General features: G+C 51.7%; 2 protein-coding genes across 2 annotated transcripts; one reads left to right on the top strand and one right to left on the bottom strand.

The window, feature by feature from the left end:
• The first annotated feature begins 984 nt into the window (after positions 1-984).
• On the top strand, positions 985-11,270 carry taf1c (TATA-box binding protein associated factor, RNA polymerase I subunit C). Its single transcript, XM_086170451.1, has 15 exons — positions 985-1,611; positions 2,289-2,400; positions 2,863-2,912; positions 3,019-3,114; positions 3,549-3,616; positions 3,924-4,174; positions 4,268-4,399; positions 4,486-4,603; positions 4,700-4,771; positions 4,854-4,989; positions 6,445-6,573; positions 7,089-7,260; positions 7,396-7,533; positions 8,437-9,773; positions 10,566-11,270. Exons 1-15 carry the CDS (start codon positions 1,495-1,497, stop codon positions 10,803-10,805), a joined length of 3,168 nt encoding a protein of 1,055 aa, XP_086026577.1. The 5' UTR covers positions 985-1,494; the 3' UTR covers positions 10,806-11,270.
• A 1,057-nt stretch (positions 11,271-12,327) lies between these two features.
• On the bottom strand, positions 12,328-17,857 carry ccng2 (cyclin G2). Its single transcript, XM_086170452.1, has 8 exons — positions 17,749-17,857; positions 16,736-16,854; positions 16,503-16,640; positions 16,153-16,403; positions 15,589-15,667; positions 15,362-15,460; positions 14,446-14,648; positions 12,328-13,369 (listed from the first exon to the last, which is right to left on the bottom strand). The coding sequence occupies exons 2-8, from the start codon at positions 16,838-16,840 to the stop codon at positions 13,249-13,251; spliced, it is 996 nt and encodes a 331-aa protein (XP_086026578.1). The 5' UTR covers positions 16,841-16,854; positions 17,749-17,857; the 3' UTR covers positions 12,328-13,248.
• Positions 17,858-18,700: the final 843 nt, after the last annotated feature.

The raw sequence follows: 18,700 nt of genomic DNA, 5'->3' as shown, positions 1-18,700 counted from the left end.
GAGCCGTCGGAAGCGCGGCCTTCGCTCACCGAGTGGCGGCGGCGCCCAGAGACCAACATGAACGCCGGGGTACACGCGTGTTCTCTGAGACAATGTGCAAACAGAAGATGTTAAGAAAAGCGGTGCGACGATGTGGACTTGTGGTCGCGTGCGAGGACGTGTTCCCCTTGGGGTCGTGTGAGGACCGGCTGGGGGAGTGGAAAGGGATTTTGATTGTATTCAGAAGCAACCGCGGAGTGACAATGAGTTCAGAGGTCGCTCGGTCGGGCCGCGGTGAGCCATTGGCCGACGAGTCGGCGAGATTAGCGACGTGTTTTAGCGCGCGTCCGAGTGTGAATGTGTTTGAGTTTCTGCCGAAACCGGCTCGGTGCTGCGGTATGTACCCTCCCCCCGCCTGCAGCGCATAGGTTACACAATACATCTCCATCATATGAAGTCAAGTACCTTCAAAACATCCCTTCCACGCAACACTCCAGAAGTGAGCTATCGGCGTGTGTGTGTGTGTGTGTGTGTGCGCGACCCGGACCAGGATTGTCTTCGACGCTCGAGTGATTTCTAGCGCCCGCAGAATCCACCCGGCCCGAAATTAAAACGAGCTTCAGTGCAAATGTCGCAAAGTCTGTTTGATCGATTAAATGGAAACACGGTTCATGTTTCGAGCCAAATGATAACTTGCAGGAGACGCAGGTCCTGCAGGTCATCATCTGAAACGTCTCGCAGACACAACACGCAGAAGACGTGACAGACCAAATGCAAGCGTGTTTCATTTATCACCGCCGTTGGATGGAACTGGACGGATAAAGTAAATATCTGCACACACACTTCGAAACTACAACTTCAGACACAACACACACACACACGGACCGTAAGCCGCTATTTCGGGAGGGTGAAGAAGAGGAGCATGGATTCGACAAGCCAGCACTTATGACACGCTTTTCCTTGGCGGAAGCGGGATGAGAACATCCGGTGTGAGTCGTTTGCTTTCAAAATAAAAGCACAATGTCTTCCATGGAAGACCGCTTTGCTCCCTCATTTCGTTCAGGTTATGTTATACTGATCGCCGTGTAACACGAAGGACGAGACATTTCACTCACCGATTCGCACAAATGAACATGAAGTTTATACTAAAGCGCAGAGGCAACGAACCGGAAGTGGTTATTATAGTGCGCTTGATGGTTACTTTCTGTTCACGCCGTGGTCGCACGTGGCGCAGCCGCCGGCCGGAGAAGGAGAAGGAAGGAGGAAAAGACGCCAAAAGACAAGAAAAGATAGAAAACAGAGAGAAAAGAAAGGGAGAGAGAGAAGGAGAGAGAAGGGGAAGGGAGTGTCAGCGGTCGAGTTGGAGGACGGTTCCTGGGGGTCGGAGGGGGACGACGGCGGCGGCGGAGAACAACATGTCCTAGCTTGTTCCCGGAGCGGCTCGGCGGCTCCCGCGGCTCCGGCGGCGGGGAGAGAACGCCTCGCTCCCGGGACGAGGCTGACCTTCGCCGCGGGATGGATCACCAGTTCCCGCAGCCGCTGTTCCCTTCGTTTTACTACGACGGGCCGCCCGGGGCGGTGCGGCGACACTTTGCGGGGAACTGGGGCAGCTATGAACACGTCCTGGCTCAGGTGAGTCAACACACACACACACACACACACACACACACACACACCACTGTCCAGTGCTAGAACGACACCTAAACCCAATGGTTAAAACAGGTTCTTTTAATTCATAGTTCACTGAAGATTGCATGCTTTCACTGCAAAACCCGCCTTGGACCAGTGCTTCGTGTACTTACACACACGCACACACACGCGCACACACACATATACACACACACACACACACACACACACACACACACACACACACACACACACAACTGTCCTGAGCTAGAACGACACTTAAATCCAATGAATTTAACAGGTTCTTTAATTCATAGTTCACAGAAGATTGCATGCTTTCACTACAAAACCCGCTCTGGACCAGTGCTTTTTGTACACACACACACACACACACACACACACACACACAGTTCATATTGACATGGACAGACATAGATTGAGGATTGCTTTCGGCATTAATGCACCTTTTCCACGCCTGTGTGTTGTTTTACGTCTCTGCCGTGCACAGCTGAATCAGTGTTTGGACTCAGTCTTAAATGAGTGACTTGGTCACAAGATTCCATATTCGTCTTTACACGTTAAAATCCAAAGTTGTCACTTCACCCTCTGTATCACTTGGAAATGTACTTTTCTTCAGGCCTCTTGTTAGTGTTGTTGTTTGCCTGTCTTTGTGTTTGCAGCACTCCTCCGTCCATCCCTCCCGGTGGGCCTTCAGATCCAAGTGTGGAGTCAGAGCCCAGACGTGGCGTTACACTGAGCCCGTCCCCGTCCCGCTCTTCACCCCCCAAAACGGTGAGTCCACTCGTCCACACATACAGTCATGGCTTTTTTTCACAAACCACAATTATTGTGATCACAGTGGGTTTCTGGTGTGTGTGTGTGTGGAGCACTTTGACAAGCGCAAGATGTGAAAGCACCTTTTGTACTGTTGTAAAGTTTGTTTCAATTGGATTCTGAGAGTATTGTGCACTTTGCTGTTACCTTTCCGTTTTATTATGACTATTTTAGTTTTACGCCGCCGTAGGATAGTGAAGAATGTCTTCTCCGTTCCCCAGTATGTCTGGTCCGTGTGGAGAAATCGATAATAAATGTGACCGACATTGAGTTCGATTCAAGTCGCCGTCCTACAGAACACACTGATTTCAACGAACGTTGAAAGTTTTCCGCGGGACGTCTGTTATCGTGCGTTCACTATCTGTCACACTTTGCTCCGGCGTGGCCGTGACACCTTTTGTTTCTCCATGATTGTCGCAGCTTTTCCTTGGTTCTCGACTCCCGCGGATCCGGCGGCCTTTGTGGAACAAGTGAGTAAAAGGATTCGCCCCAAGCGAGGGTTGACGGAGCCTCTCGGGTTTCTTTTCCATTCATGGCTTTGGTTCTTGGGGTGAAACTGCGGCCGTCGTGTTTCAGGTGCAGACCTTCTTCATGGATCACGGCCCGGAGGTCTTCGGCTACATGAGTGAACTACTGGGCGAACACTTCAACTTCAAACAAGGAGCGAAGGAAGTGAGTCTCCGTGCAAACTCCGTCCGCCTCGGTGTCCGACGGCGCGTTTTCACTTGTGGGAATGATTCGGCACGTCGCTGGTACCTTAAAGGAGGCTAAGAGTAATGCTCGGCCCGTTGCCCGACAATATCACCACCATAGAAACCGAAAACCGACCGCCGTGTTCAGGCACCTGAGCAAACCTTTCATTTGGATCGTGAAGCTTTTCCTCAACAGCTCGGCGAGTCAGTGTGTCAACCTGCCGCCTTCACTGTATCTGCAGAACCAGCAGCTCCTTGGGGCTCCGTCAGCCCGAGAACAAGCTGACACCTTCCATTTAGCAGTGAAGGTGTTTTAGAAACACGCTGCAGAACCGGAAGAAGAATATCAGAATAATTTGGTGTGTGTGTGTGTGTGTGTGTGTGTGTGTGTGCCCCTGTTGTGCTCTCTTGCAGCGTTTTCGCAAGAATTCAGTTCACATGTGGAGCATAAAGAAATTCTTGGATTATCTGAAGCTAGATATGTAAGTAAAGCCGAAAGGTGCACGCGTTTCATAAATATGCATTCTTGGCAACCTATTTCGTGTATGTGTGTGTGTGTGTGTGTGTGTGTGTGTGTGTGTTTGTTTGTAAACATATACATATTGTAGAATATTCCTATGCTGATGGTAGCATCATCATCATCATCATAATAATTTTAGGTTGTAATGTGGATTCCAATGAATTATCCTCCTTGTTTGACGAGCCCTACCTATCCGAGGAGATGCGTATCTGTGGGTGCAGTTTACTGAAATCCGTGCGCATTAACGTGTGCGTGGCTTTTCCCCCCAGATGTCAGAAGTCGCATTTTTCCAGAACCCTGGACAGCTACAGTGTCCTGTTGCACGACGTGCTCCCCAGCATCCCCGTGGAGTTACTGAGCTCGCTGCTCTACGAGGAGCTGACGCAAGAGCGAGAGCGCCGGCAGTTTTCCCCGGGAGCCACGGGAGGCGCCCTGGCCTTCATCCCCTTCTCGCAGAGCGCGGCTGACTTTCAGCACGGCTGCCTCATCTCTCCCGGAAACCCAGGAATGGACTGTCTCAGTATCCTGCGCCTCAAAGTCATGTTTGAACAACAGAATACCTCGCATGCGCCGCGTTCTCTCGCTCCTTTTTATCCTTGACCCAGTACCTCAGACTTCCACCAGGTGGCGCTGCAGCACGACGGCGGCCGTTCTTTCCGCGTGAACGCGGCGGACAAGAGGCCGTTCAGCTTTCAGCTGAAACACTCCGTCCGGCAGATCAGCTCCGCGTCGCTGTTCAACGAGTGTAAGCGCCAAAGCCGCCCTCCGGACACGCCGGGTCGGTCCCGGCGCCGCGGGCGGGAGCTGAGCTTGTGTTCTGGTGTTCCGCAGCGTGCGTCGCCGTGCGCACCGACCACCTGTGCGGCGTCTGGAGACTCAGCCAGACCAGGGAACCTCATCTGCTGCAGACCGTGGGCGTGAAAGCAGCCTGCTCCTGCGTCGCTGTCAGGTGAGCCGTCCTCTGCAACGCTCGGCCTTTTGCCGCTGAAAGCCTGGCGGGAAGAAAAGACGAGGTTCAACATGTTTCTCTGCTCGGGGCCGTCAGTCCTCATATCCTAGGTGAAGTTCTTCTGGCCAGTGAGAGCGGAGCCGCAACTCTGTGGACCGTCGGGAAAGGGTGAGTGTGTCCTCGGGGACGACGTGACCTCCTCGGCCGAAAGGACGGAGCCGGAGTTAAAGTGTCTCCTCTGTCCGACCAGGATGCAGAAGATTCGGAAAGAGGACAGCAACCTGTACTTCAACGCTACGTCGCAGTGGCGATGGTGCGAGTTTACCGCCCACCCGAGGGTGATGGTGTACGCCGACAGGACGGGGGCGGAGCTGTCCGACATAAGGGTGAGACCAGAGGACTCGCGAACCCTGACCCGGGGTGTCGGGGTGGATGTCGTGGGGCCGTGCCGGCTCACCCGGTGCCTCTGGACCTGGCGGACCGTGGCGCCGATCGAGCCGAGACCCGGACTTCCCTCTCCTCGGCCGCTTGGTCGACCCTCCCTAGGAATCCCTTCCCAGGAGCCTCCGAGCCCCTCCCCCTACCTCTAAGAGAGAGCCTGCGCAGGAAACTCGTTGCCGCCGCTTGTATCTGCAACCCGGTTCTGTTGGTCCCGACACACACCGCTCACCAAAGGTGGGGGCGGGAATGTAGATCGACCGGTCGACGGAGATGTTTTTCAACACGCCGAACCGATGCAGAGTCCACATCGCTGCTGACGTCGTGCGATCCGCCTGTCAATCTGCCGCCGCATCACACTGGCTGATGTGCTCCAGCAGCAGGGTCCCACTCCCCGGCCTCCCTGGAAAGCTCTATCTGGGGTCTTGGAGAGGTGCAGGGTGGTTGAACCTGGAATTCAGGAGGAGCTGTGGTTTCTTCTTGGTCATGGAACAGTGGTCCAGCTCCATGCCCGCAGGGGTCTTGAGGGTGCGTGGGGGTTTGGCCCGCCGGTCTACAGTGATCCCATCCTGTCGTTCTGGCCGTCGGGTCCCTGTCCACCTGGATCCAGAGCCAGGTTGCAATGCCAGCAGTCGTATCGGTTTGCGGCGAGGGTCGGACTCTGCCGGGGCCGCCCCTGTCCCCGATTCTGTTGGTGACCTGGACAGAACTTCTATGTGCCGCCAGGATGTCGACGGGATCCGGTTGGGTGACTCGGGGACTGAGCTCCGCTTCTTGCAGACAGTGCCATCTTGTTGACTTGGTCAGACGGGTGGATCGGTGCAGCGATGCAGTGACGCAGACTGGACATCAGTGGATCCAAGAAGGAGCTGAGCCAAGAGGAGAGCTTCTCCGTTTCCTGGTAGATCTACGTTCCCACCCTCACCTCCGCTCAGCCTCTGCTGGGGACCTAAAGAACCGATTGCGGATGCAAGCGGCCAGGAGTTGGCCTGGGATTCCCCTGGAAGAGCTGGACCAGGTGGCCGGGAGAGCGAAGCAAAGCCACTCCAGTTACAGCGGCAGAAGGCGGATGTATAGAAAGAAACCAGAGTTGAATTGGCCCTTCTTAAACATTCACCAGAAAAACTTCCACAAAGCTGATACTTTTATTTGACCTTCTTTTATGGCCGAAAGCAGTTTTTCGGAGTTGCTGGTTTTGAAGCCGTCGTGGTGCATTTCAGCCGGTGGCCACTAGGGGGCGCCGTCCCGCCTCTGCTGTTTGAAAGGAAGCTGCAACTGGACCCGAGTTAGGGTTAGGGTTAGGGTTAGGGTTATGTTGAGATGAAAACTTGCCCAGATCAGCTTCCTTGTTATTCTTTGTTCGAGGTTTCGTCTCAACCTTCCTCTCCCTTCGGCTCCTGCAGGCGAAGCCCACTTCCTGTCACACTCTGTTTCGGATCAGCAGCTCCACCGAGTGTCGAGTAGGAGAGAGACTCATGCTGTCCAAGTATCTCGGGGACGTCCACCCCTTCCATCATCTCGTCACCACTCAGGTAAACCACCTTCACACCGTGTTGCACCTCCAAACACATTCATGTTCTGAAGCGGTTCCACTAAATCTGAAAACAAATGTGAAAACGCCGACACGTAATCGAACTCGAAACAAAGATATCGACGGGCTGCTTTGAATGCGGGAATCGCTTTAAATTGTCAACAGCCGCCGTCGAAAGTCCAGCCGAGTCATGGACTTTCCAGTTCGCCCATTAAACCCCCTTTTACTTTCTGTTTCAGTCTTATTTCTCAGCGCCTCTCATCCTTTTATCGCCATAATGGCTCGCAAATCACTTTATTATTGTTGTTATGTTTTTATGGTGCTTTATTTAAATCATCTGACCTCCCTGTTAACCCACCCTTTGACCGCCATGCAACCGAGGAAGTGGAGAACAAGCAGGAACTCACCTGGGTTTTTTTAATTCAGGCCCCATAAGGAAAAGAACATTTGTTAGGAATTTAAAAAGTTGTAAAAATATCAGTGGGAAATACATTCAGGTGCGTGTCTTTGTCCCAGTACTCGGCCTTCGTCATGGACGAGCGGCTGCCCTGCATCCCCATGCTCAAGTGGGACCACATGATGCAGGCCCCCCCCATGTTCTGCCACGCCTCTCCGGGGCCCACCAGGACCGCCAGGGTCCTCCTGGGGTCCCAAAGGTCTCAGGAAATCGTCCTCCTGCAGTACTCAGGTCAGACCGGGAACCCGCGTATTTAAATCTCGGTGTTTTTTGAAACGGCGGGTCTGTTTGGAGTGCACGTGATCGCGGGGGTGTGTAGGTTGTCCGTCCACCCTTCCCTATAACACCCTTCCTGCGGGCCGTCAGGAGGCCGAGCCGAGGCCTGCTCCAGGACAGGACCTCCTCAGGCCCTGCTCAGGCCCAGAGACAGTCTCAAACACCTCCCGATCCAGATCCCTCACCGCCAGGACAAGGCCATCGACCGGCTGTCGTCTCCCGTCGCAGGTACGGATGCTTTTTGTTTCTGGTGTGTGTGTGCGTGTGTGTGTTTGTGTGTTTCTATGATCCAGGCAACCAGATAAAGTACAATAAATGTCCGCTCCATACCAAAGTTCAACTTGGTCAGTTTCGCTGACCGCAGGTGAAGTGTGCGGAAGTTGGAATGAGGTTGAAGATGTTGGACCGGCTCGGGCTGCAAAGCTTTCTGAAGTTTGGAACGGAAGCTTTTTTTTCTTAGTCTTATATCGACCCCCCGGTGGGACAAAAGGCTGCAATGCTGCTCCTTCACCTCTCCTGGTCGTCTGTCGGCCGGAACCCGTGGCAGCGAACAACCCGCCCCGACTCCCCTCCCCCACGGTGCTCCTCTGCACCTTCCTCATGGCCTCCAAAGCCAGAGTGGTTCTTCCGAAGCCTGGTTTGAGGAACACGAGATGGTCTTCTCTCGGTCTTGTTTAGCCACAGACCCTTCGGAAGCAGCTCTCTGAACGTGTCTTTTAACAAAACCCCATCCGGCCGAGCGTTCCTGACATGGCTGTCGTAGATCTTCACCTTGTTTCTCCTCCAGCACTGGTAGGACTTCCAGATGTTCTTGAGTTTGGACACGTCAGTCGCCTGGTTTTTCCTCACGGTGGACGGACCGAAGAGTCCATCTCCTCGAGTTTACAGACTGAACGGCGAAGGTCCGTCCGGCCCGTCGGTCTCCGGATGGCTGTCGCTTTGGTTGCAGTTAAAAACACTGTACCGGCGCAAAGCATGACGTCAAAGATTAGCGCAAAGTGCTAAACAATAATATGACTCAGTAATTCCATGTGTTTATCGCTTAGAAATGAATCAGTCTCATAGCTTTTCTGTTCAGCAACCCTTCGTTCTTTGAAACAAACCAAAGTGTGTCTGGCTTTGTGTCGTCAGGTCTGACGTGCGTCCAGGAAAGTGCAGGAGACAAGGAGAGCATTTGTGTCTTCCAGCTGACCGAGGCGGGGGATATTTTCTACCAGATCGTCGAACGAGAGCGGCCGGACTCTCCGGGAGCGCCGGGATCGGAGGGCGAACCCCGGGTTCAGGGAACGGCCCGGATCGTGACGACGGAGTCGACCCCCGAGAAAGATCCTCCGCCTTCCGATTTGGAGGGGCCGGCGCTCGATACTTCCAGCGACGAGGACGCGATCGGGCCGGGTCGGCTTTCGACGTGGCCGAGCCTGGTGCCGGAAACCCCGGAGAGGAGCCCGGCGACCAACTCCGACGCCTCCTCCGAGGATTCCGAGTCGGACAGGAAGAAACGGACCCTGACGCAGCTGCGCCTGCAGGTCGTGGTCAACGTGGATCCGGAGCCGGGCGACGTCGATCCGCCGGACGCCGTCGAGAAGGACGGGGAGGTCGTAGAACCGCCTGACTCGCCGCCTCTCGCTGAGGAAACCCTCGGCGGCGCGGAGACGACACGCCCGCCCGATCGCCGGGATTCACCGCAGCTCAGCCAGGACGCTCTGGCCACGTGGAAGCACTGGCTCCAAAAACTGATCAAGAAGAGCCAGAGGGGTGATCCACGGGATCCGGACAGGCCTCACCTCCGGATCCCCACCGATAAGATCCTCATGCAGCACCGGAAGGGAGCCAAAGGTCAAGCGCGGTCCAGGCGCGAGCACGCCTTCGGCCAGAAGCTGAGGGCCCGCATGTCCGACCGCTCGCTGTTGGTCGGCGGCGACTGCTCCCCGCGGGCGCCGGACATACTTCCCTTTCCGAGCGCGGTGGGCGCGGAGGACTGGGAGGAGCCGCTCAGCCAGCGCCTCAGCCACTCCTGGCAGGGGGAGGACATGTGGCGGGACTGGTGGGACGACCGCTTGGGGCTGAACGTGGAGGAGAAGAAGGGGGCTCTGAGGTGGAAGAGGCAGAAAGAGAAGGAGGCCAAGCGAGCCTCGGGCAGACACCTGAGCCTCACCAGCTTCGCCCCCTCCGCCGGCTGCAGCTCCACGCTGGACGACTGGTCCGACTCTTTCGGCTACACGTCCGCGGCGAGCGAGGCGTCGCGCCCGTACACGGACTGGGAGGCGGGCGAGTCGGCCGACCTCCTGGTTGAACCGTGCGCTCCTGTGGCCGCCGCCACGGCCGCCGGGGCGCAGAAGGTGGCGGACGGCGAGCCGCGGACGGACGCCGGCTCCCGGGACGTCGCACCGGCATCCATCCTCAAACCTGCTGCTGAGAAGAGGAAGCGGCCTGCGGACGACGACCTCCACGCCCTGATCCCTTCACAGGTGAGACGACCTCACAGAGCCTGGCAAAGTTTGGGACGACGCTTTTTTTAAGATATCTTATTGTAAAAATGCCACGGGTTTGACAGCAAGCGGGTGACATTCTTGGGTAGTGATATCTTTGTGTGTGTGTGTCAGGTTTCTGCAGTATTTCTTAACATTCATCCTATTTGCTCGTGTTTGGATGGAACGGATGATCAGGGAGCAGCAGATGTGCTGAAATACACCTTCAGTCACTGTATTGTTTCCCGGAGAGAGCAACCTCCTTCTCGAGGATCTTGTTCCCATAGAAGAAGCCATCAACTTGTGTATTTTGTGTCGGTAAAATCCCAAATGTCCCTGAGGATCCTGAGATCCGGCGAGTTCCAAGCACAGCTGAAGGTCCCTCCTGTCACTCGGAGGTTCTCGGGTCGACCCGGAGCTGCCTCTGCTCAGATCTGCTCAGATCGCTCCTTTGCTGACCTTCTTGAAAGAAACAGAGTGTGTAGAGTGAGACGTGTCGCGGTGCACTCCAGACGCTGCTGAGAAAGTGAACCGTCTGAGCAGAGCTTGTTTTCTTCATGTGGGTTTTGGAGCAAGATAATGCTTTATTCTGCCGTGAAACCCCTCGTCCGCCGCCCAACATCATGAAATATGTTGCCTTTTGGGAAACCCTGTTTGAAATTGACACCAGACACCAAAATCACGGTGATTCATTGGTTTCCTGCATCCTTTCATGGCCTTCATCCTCTGGCTAGTGTCGGTACATTCTCAAAAGAGACGACGGTGTTTCTGATGATGCTGTTCTTTGTGCAGGACAAGCCTCCTCAGCACAGCAGCCGCCCCCCAGGCGCCGGCGACGCCGCCTCCCTCGCCGCCGCCGCCGCCGCCGCTCCGCCATCCTGGTCCTCCCGGCTCCAAAGCTCGCAGGCCACCTTCGGTCCCAAGGTCACCGCCGTCTGGTCGGGGTCTTTGGGGTCCCAGAGCTCGCAGGGTCGAGCCGGGGCGTCCCAGGGGTCGCAATCGAAGAAAAAGAAGTCGCGGATGGGATTCTAGCTCGTGTATTTGGAAAAACTCAGGAGCTTTTGCGCACTGGCAGACATTTCAGAAGCCGGAGAATACCAGGTCTCTGGGTTCGACATCTTTTTCCTGTGGAAAATGGATTATTAGCTCTGACCGGGACTCGAAGCAGCACGCGTGAAGGAAAGTTTTGACAGGGATGCGTCGCTGCGGGAGGCCGAGGACAGAGACACTTGGTAGGGTTCATCTTTCTTCTTGACGTCAGTCCTGTGTGTGGTGTAGATGTTCTGTGTGAGTCGCTCCTCCGGCTGGAACCCGGGGATCAAAACTATTTGTTTCGCTTCTGGACGTGGCTTTCGTCAAAACGCCGCCTCATTGATGTTTTCCCTGCGGCCCGAGCCTTTGCTCTGTGCCGTTACTGTGGATGCTTCATGTTTTTTTGAAGTGGCATATCAGCGCAATAGCGACCGTTGAGCCTCAAATAAATCCTGAACCACTAGACTTCATCTCCACATATTCTCTTGCCTTTAAAATCCATCGCCGCCTCCTTGGATGACTTCCTTCGAACCTCAAGCTTTCACGACGGTATCGCAACTCAAAGAAAGCTGCTCATTGATGCAACAGCTTTGTAAGAAAAGCATAATTTTGAAAGGTCATCACTTGGAGCGCTCTCTCTCCCTGTAATGGAGGTGTAAAGTTGATTTCTGCACGGTTTGCGACGCAGACGATGGGATGTACGCGTTATCTTTTAATAGTCGGACGATAAAGATAACAGATTAGGGGTTTATTGGCGTAATAAAGAGGAAGGATGCCATTTAATTGTGCCTTTCTTATAATGAGTCAGTGACAAGACATAGGGAGCAAAAGTAATTACTTTCGGTTTGATACTAAACAAAGTTCAAAGTTTGCTTAATGTCATCTGATGGACACGACTGTCAAAGTTTCTCAGTGTCCGATCATTTCAAAGTTATTAACTCACGACAATCAACTTTCCATCCCTCTGCACTGGTCTTGACTGAAAACCTGCCTGTGTTTGGTTAAATGACCGAGAGTCTATTTGGATTCCATCTTTGGAAGCTCAAACAGGAACAAGCACTAAATTGAGCGAGTTAAGAGCTAAAAGTCGCAGATGGCCATCTCAAAGTTCTCCAACTCAACGGCTAATCCTGTACAATCTGATCTGTAAATTCTGTTATTTCAACGAACATCTGGTCTGGGTTAGTTTCTCGGCCTCCTCCATCTTCTGGACACCAAGCAGACGGTTAGAGAAGTCATGTGCTGAGCTGAGCCGCAGGTTTGCTGGCCTCCGGTCAGGGAATATTTCAGCACCGTAATCCAATTTAGACTAATGAAGAACCAACCTCAGTTTTACAAACCGTTTGGAAGGAATTATCTGACGTGGTTAAGCTGCTGGAATTTTCTGTATTCTTTGTATCTGCAGAAAATGAAACCCCAAGTGTTGCTCTCCCGGCAGAGCGGCTGGCCGTCTTTGGCCAATCATTCGCTTCGGCGTTGAATGAATCGGAGGATTCTTTTAATGAAACAGCAGCAGGAAACATGAGTTTAAAAATAACATTTTTATAGGACATTTTCATTTCGCAATACAAGTGACAAAAAGAATAACTTAATATCTACAAAGATTATTGACAGATTTCTTTTTTTGTACAGCATTTACAGTTTTACATTTTTGTATCAACAGTTTCTTACATTTTAAGATTTTTTTTAAACCCTTTTCAAGTTTTCTTCAACAGTCATTTGTGTTAAATACATCATTCTCGCTTGACACAACACCAGACTTTTTTTTTTTTTAAGCTACATCCTAAAATTGGCAACTTTTAAGGAAACCAGGGTCACACACACCAACAAACACAACAAACTCATTTTCCGTGCGGCGCTCTGCAGCTTACAGGCGCAGCGCTCCACACACTACTCAAATACAAAAGAAAATTGTGCAAATTAATATGAAGGACAGAAGATGAGAGCTCTTTTTTTTTTTGTCAGCTCCGAAGGACCGCTCTTCTGGATCTGACACTCATTTGTACACCTATTTACTTCAAAATAGCTTAAATTTGCCTGAAAAGTCCTTGGTTAAAAAGGAGCACCATTGATGTTCTATCATTGAGGAAGCAGAGCTTGAATCAGACGAGCAGGTCAGGAGAGCCCGGGAAGGCGCTGCTCTCCTGTAATAACAGTAAACTACTAAACGTATCCTCGTCACTGAACGGTCTTCATTAATAAAAGTCAACATTCTATGAAATGAACGCCACACCTTTTGGCAAAATATCATCTGGACGACAAGCCGGCCGCTCGCGCTCAGGCCTACGGCGTCCATCGGCCGACCAATCACACGCGTCCTGGAATGTTACATTTCACCAGGCGGCTACAAACTAAAATCGACGTGAACCGCTCGGCTGCCGGTTGAGAGGCAGCACTTTCCGTAATAATAAACGGTCGGTCCGGCAGGACGAGCAGGAGTGCTTCAGGCGCTGAGGTGTTGCTGACGGTTTTGTCTGCGGAAGTGCATGGGAAAGTAGGGCCCTTCGGCGTCGCTGCCGACAGAGCTGCTGAGAGACTCCTCGCCCGAACTCATGGCGTCCTCGCTGCAAACAGACAGACGTACAGTCAGGGTCAAAGGAGTTCAAGTCGCTTCAAAATGACAATAAATTCTATCTTTTTCACCATCCCAAAACCACCAAGTCCTGGCATCGGAGAAAATTGTCTTTTGAAAAAATTAAATAAAAAAGAACAAGACAATCAATAAAAACTGAAATATCTTGACAAAATCAACAGAATGGAAAACGCCGCTCTTACTAATGACATGAAATGAACCAATGCGGTCGCTTACATCTGTGTATTTTGTCAAAAGGGCTGATGTGAAAAAGACCATTGAATATGTTCTACAAATGTAAAACTAATACTAATCTCAATGTATGATGATTGACAGCCTAATATAAGCACAGACCCCTGGGACGTGCAGAGCAAGTTAGTGACAGTTGAAAATATGAATGAATGAAACTAAAAACCCTCTCTTATGTCAGAGACCAGCTTCCTTCGACCGTCAGCTGATTTGAGGCCGTGACGGCGGCCCGTCGGTGTCAGATGACGGACAAACATGATATCAACAGCAACCAGACGGAATGCGGTTTCTCTGGTCGCTTCCTTTTTCGAAACCAAAAACAATTTCATCCCTTTCTCGGATGACGTTGGTTTTTTTGAACGAGCGAAGAGGAAATTCTGTGTTTTCTGGGCGAGGCCGCCTGGCCTTGTGACGTTATGGAAACATCTGAGTGGGGACGTGCCCGCTGACTCGTGCACGTCTTGTCCCGCTGTGAGATATGAGACACGCCGAGTGTGTCAGAGGTGTCGTTACAACACGACGGCTGCAATTACATCAGAGCAAGTGTTACACACACGCCGCCGTAAAATGTCCATATGTAAACTCTTGAAAAGAGAAGCACAAAGAATGTTTTTTTTTGGCAGGTAGGCGTAGAGGCCCGATCGGTGCGATGAGTGTTTTCCGGAGAATTCTCGCCTGCCGTGACCCGCCACCCCGACTCCATCGCTCAGCTGTGAACGTTCAGCGTCGGCCGGTGGAGTGAGACTGACTTGACCGCGCCTCGGTTCAATTATATTGGTAGCGTCTGACGCGTTCTGTGGGAATAATTAAGATTCTCACCTCTCGCTTTCATCCCAGCAGCCCTCTGGAATGGTGGGTAGCTCCGGGATGCTGCGGTAGCTGCTGTGCAGGCTCTGGGCCGTCCGCCGCGACACCACCCACTGCAGCTTCCGATGGTTGGGTTTGCTGCACTCGGGCGATTCGTAGTCCGACAGACAGCGGGCCACGCGCTTGCCCCACAGCAACAGCTCCGCGTCTGCAATCTGAAACCAAACCATTGAGTTTGCTTTTTCTGTTTTCCAGGTCAACACGCTGAGCAAAACCGTGTTAAGAGATTTCCGCAAGTTTGAAATCTAATCGGCTGCTCCTTTAGCCCCTCAGCCTTTACGGGTTCGGGAAGCGGCCAGACAGGCTTTTATGGGTAAGAGCCCGCGGAGGCTCTGAGAAGGCAAATAAAGTTAGCAATATGTATAAATAAATTGTTGACTAAACAAACACTAAGGTTTTCTGAATGCCCTAAACCTAACTGTAGGCAGGCTCCTGTGTACGAATGTGCTCGCAGGAGCTGAGCGGCCACGACACTGCGGCTTACATAAGACCCGCTGGACCAGAGAGCGTCTGAGAATAAATACGCCCGACGATATCCGGGGGCCTTGAATGGAGGCCAGCTCCGCTCGGTGTTGTTTACATTGCTTCTGCACGGTCGGGAAGTAGAGCTAAACCCCGGAGGGCCTTTGACAAGTTAGCGAAAGGGTTTACTTCCTTCTCGTATTTAGGTCAGAGAGAGGAGTCCTGTCTGAGACAGGTCCAGGAAACTGAGCGCTGATTCCAAAGGTTCATTTTACTCAGGAGTTACGGGACTCAAATTTCCGTTGGATTTTCACAGTTCTTTTGGGAAACGGCAAGCTTTCGCAACTTTTCCCCCGCCGAGGGTCCAGATAAGCTGTTCTTATCACGGACGGAGCCTAGCGTTTACCTTCAGGTGTCTCTGGACGTGACAGGCGATTTCCAACATTTCATCCGCGTGAAGTGCTTCAATCTCCTGCCTCAGGAGAGACAAGGCCAGAACAGACGGCTGCAGACAACAAAATGAATCGAGGATTCGGTATTTGCGAAATGACATAACTCGTTCTCCACTTTTCATGAATGGTGCTTAGCCGCTGTAATCCAGTGTGAACTTTGACCCTGGCGATCGGCTCCTACCTTGGCTCTTGAGAAGGAGATCCGGCACAGACAGGCTTTGAGCTGAGCCTCCAGCTTCTCCAGGCAAAGAGAATCCTTCCTGTTCCCACAAACACACTTATCACTCTTCCAGGCGACCCACAAAGACACACTCCACCCATTCAGAATGACACAAAGCTTTTTTTCTTCCTAACTACTGTGGATTTGAGCGGACACGCCACAGATCAGGTGGTCTGTGCAGCAGAAGAAAAAAAATCTTATCAGCGCTGTTTTATCTGTTCGAGCTGCGGATGGCGACCCGACCCACTGCCCCGGATCAACACGCTTGGGTCGGACCCCGGACACTCAAGGAGTACTGAATACTGAGCGTCTGAAGCAATTTGCTGAAAAAATTCAACAGAGACTTTCTATATTTTGCTGATCGTATGCCTGTCCGCTGTTCAATAACGTGGTTTCTCGACAGCCACTTTTCTGTCGTATTTTCTTGAAATAACAGGCGGTTGTTCCTGGTTGACTTCTTTAAGATCTTTGTGGTGAATCTGTTAAGCTATTTGTAACAGCAAGACCTGAGGGTGAAAAGCCCACCTGTGTGTGGAGTGGGACAGGGTGATCTGGTGGTACAGATGCAGGAAGGTTAAGGCGGTGACGGCTTTGGACTTGAAGTTGAGCTTCTCCGTGATGATCTTCTCCATGCGGCTGAGGTCGGACACGGTGAACCGGCACTGGCCCATGCGGATGAGCTCATCGGTGGGCGTGAGGTTGCACTCTTCCTCCGTCACTTTGGCGGCCATGTGAAGGCAGCTGAGGCTGACGCAGGACAGGTGCTTTGGCAGAATCTGCAAACGTACCATTTAATATCAATTAATTAACGAATTAACGCGCAAATAAACGGAGTGGCAAATATCGCATCAGTGCATCTTCCAAACGTGTCGTACCTTTATCATGGCAAGGAATCTGTCCAGCAGGTTCACCGCGAGGACGAACGTCTGAGTGGTGAAACCGAAGAAGCTGGTCAGAAACCACATGTCCTCCACTTGCGTGTCTCTCAATTTGGCCGAGATCCCGTTTTCATCCTGAAAAACAGGGGCTTGTCATTCTTCAACCGTATAAGAGTGCCGACACGATTGCCGTGCTTTGTTTACTTGACCCGTTTAGAACGTTGACCCACCTGAGCAGCGGACTCGATGATACTCAGGCCCGTCTCCTTGGGGAGGTAATAAACCTCCTGCTCGTAATTCACCCTCAGCTCCTTCATCAACTTGAAGCCGTCCATGTCTCTTGTTTTCCCTGGGGAAGGCAAGTAGAAAAACAGATCACTCCCTCTGGATCCCGTACCGGTATTTTTCCTTGGGCTACTTTGTTTGACCATATTTTACTGGCCTATATTTGCACTCATCCCCACCGAGGGGTCACAGCTGAGCCCAGCCCACTTCCCTCAGCTGGCCTCCGGTTTCAGGTTTCCACTGGTTAACGCCTCTTATGGATCTTGACCGAAAAACAACTGCAGGGTCCTGCCAGTTAATTTTCAACCCCAAAACACACAAACACACACACGACCCTTGCGAGTGGAGGTGTTTATTTTGAATTCCCCAGGCGCTGAGACGCACTGTAACGAAGGAAGCTAACAGCTAATGGCGAGAGCAGCTAGCCGAGGCTTTAAATCCTCCTCGGAGCGGGGGGAGGGGCTGCTTTCCTCACAGAAAACGGTTCGACGCGAATAATAACGTACAAATGTCATCTTTTCAACATTTAAAGCACTCTGTTTTTACAAAGACGTGATCAGCAATTGCATATTATATTAAGCGCTAGAACAGAACCATGGTTTTAACGGCTTTGCCGTGGCGAAGAAGCGGAAAGGTGAACAAACAGGAAGGCTTGAAGTGAACGCTCCGGCTGAGAAGGAAAGCCAGCTCGATTGGCTGTCAAGCCCCAGGACTGGGACAAGAAAACACTTTAATTATGTATGTTCACATTCATTTAACAGACGCGTTTAAGGGAGGAAATGAACGGGGAAAGACCATTTGGAAAGCATTCACTTGTGTAAATGCCCACTTCCTTTTGTTACCCCCCCCCCCCTTGGTCCTCTGTCGAATTACTGTAAACAGTAGGAAAAAACACATAAAGCTCTGTAAACGCGACTCACGAACAATTTAGTCAAATGTAACGATAACGAAAGCATACCTGCTATCGCGAATTAAATCCACATATCATTTGTGTCGCCTTTCGCTCGTCTGCTCCTTCTCCTTTCTCTTTGCTCTCTTTTGTTGATGTTGATATCGCGCACGCCCACCTTTGACGTCACTCAGTGGTAGCCAATCAGTGCGTTGGTTGACAGAGCGAACTGTCATCCGCTCGAGCTTCACGGCACAAATTTCGGCTTTGCAGCTTTAGTTTAATTAAAATGTATGTGTACTTTGGCAACGGCGCCGTGTATTATGTTCAAGGGAGTCGGGTTGTTCCATTATTCCACTTATAAATATCACAGAATTTGATAAACAGATTATTAGCAACGAGACGCCCCCCCGGACTGATGTCTCGATCATCCAATCGGGAAGGCGCACTGACTTACGTTCAAATAGTCCGCCGAAAATGTAGCGCTCTGATTGGCTCGCATCCTGACCAGGCCCTGACGTAATGTTGGCATTACGTAGTGCCTTCTGACAGTCTTTTATTGTGTTCCTCCAACTCCCGAGATCGATCGAGTCAATGGGCTCCTCGATTATTGTTTCAATCCAACCAGTGGCTGTGACTCGATAAAGCGAATGATGAGACCAGGCAGTGTCAGATAAGATAAGGGGCGATAGACTTCATCGATCCTGCGCGGGGTATTTTTATTGTCGCAGCAGCAACAACATCACCAGAACAGTCCAGAACACTAACCGAAAAAGAGCAAAGAACGGTCGAATCAGATGATGAATATGAAATATGAAATCACAGATGTATAATTAATGTAACGCCTTTGATGTTGACGGTGGAAGAAACAACGGTAGGTCTATTTTCTCACAGATATACGTATGAAAAGATAGTTCTAATTTCTACTAGCGGCTCTACTATTGAACGCACTCATGCCCTTAATTCCCCACACCGCTATTGTTAATCGGTGAAAATCCCAATATTCAAAACCACCTTTTAT

The sequence above is a fragment of the Fistularia commersonii genome, chromosome 23 (genome assembly GCF_037954325.1).
Source record: "Fistularia commersonii isolate RoL2024-O1a breed Wild chromosome 23, RoL_Fcom_v1.0, whole genome shotgun sequence".
Classification (NCBI taxonomy): Eukaryota; Metazoa; Chordata; class Actinopteri; order Syngnathiformes; family Fistulariidae; genus Fistularia; species Fistularia commersonii.
The sequence above is the reverse complement of the archived record's forward strand: the minus strand, read 5'-3'. Positions and strand labels throughout refer to the sequence as shown.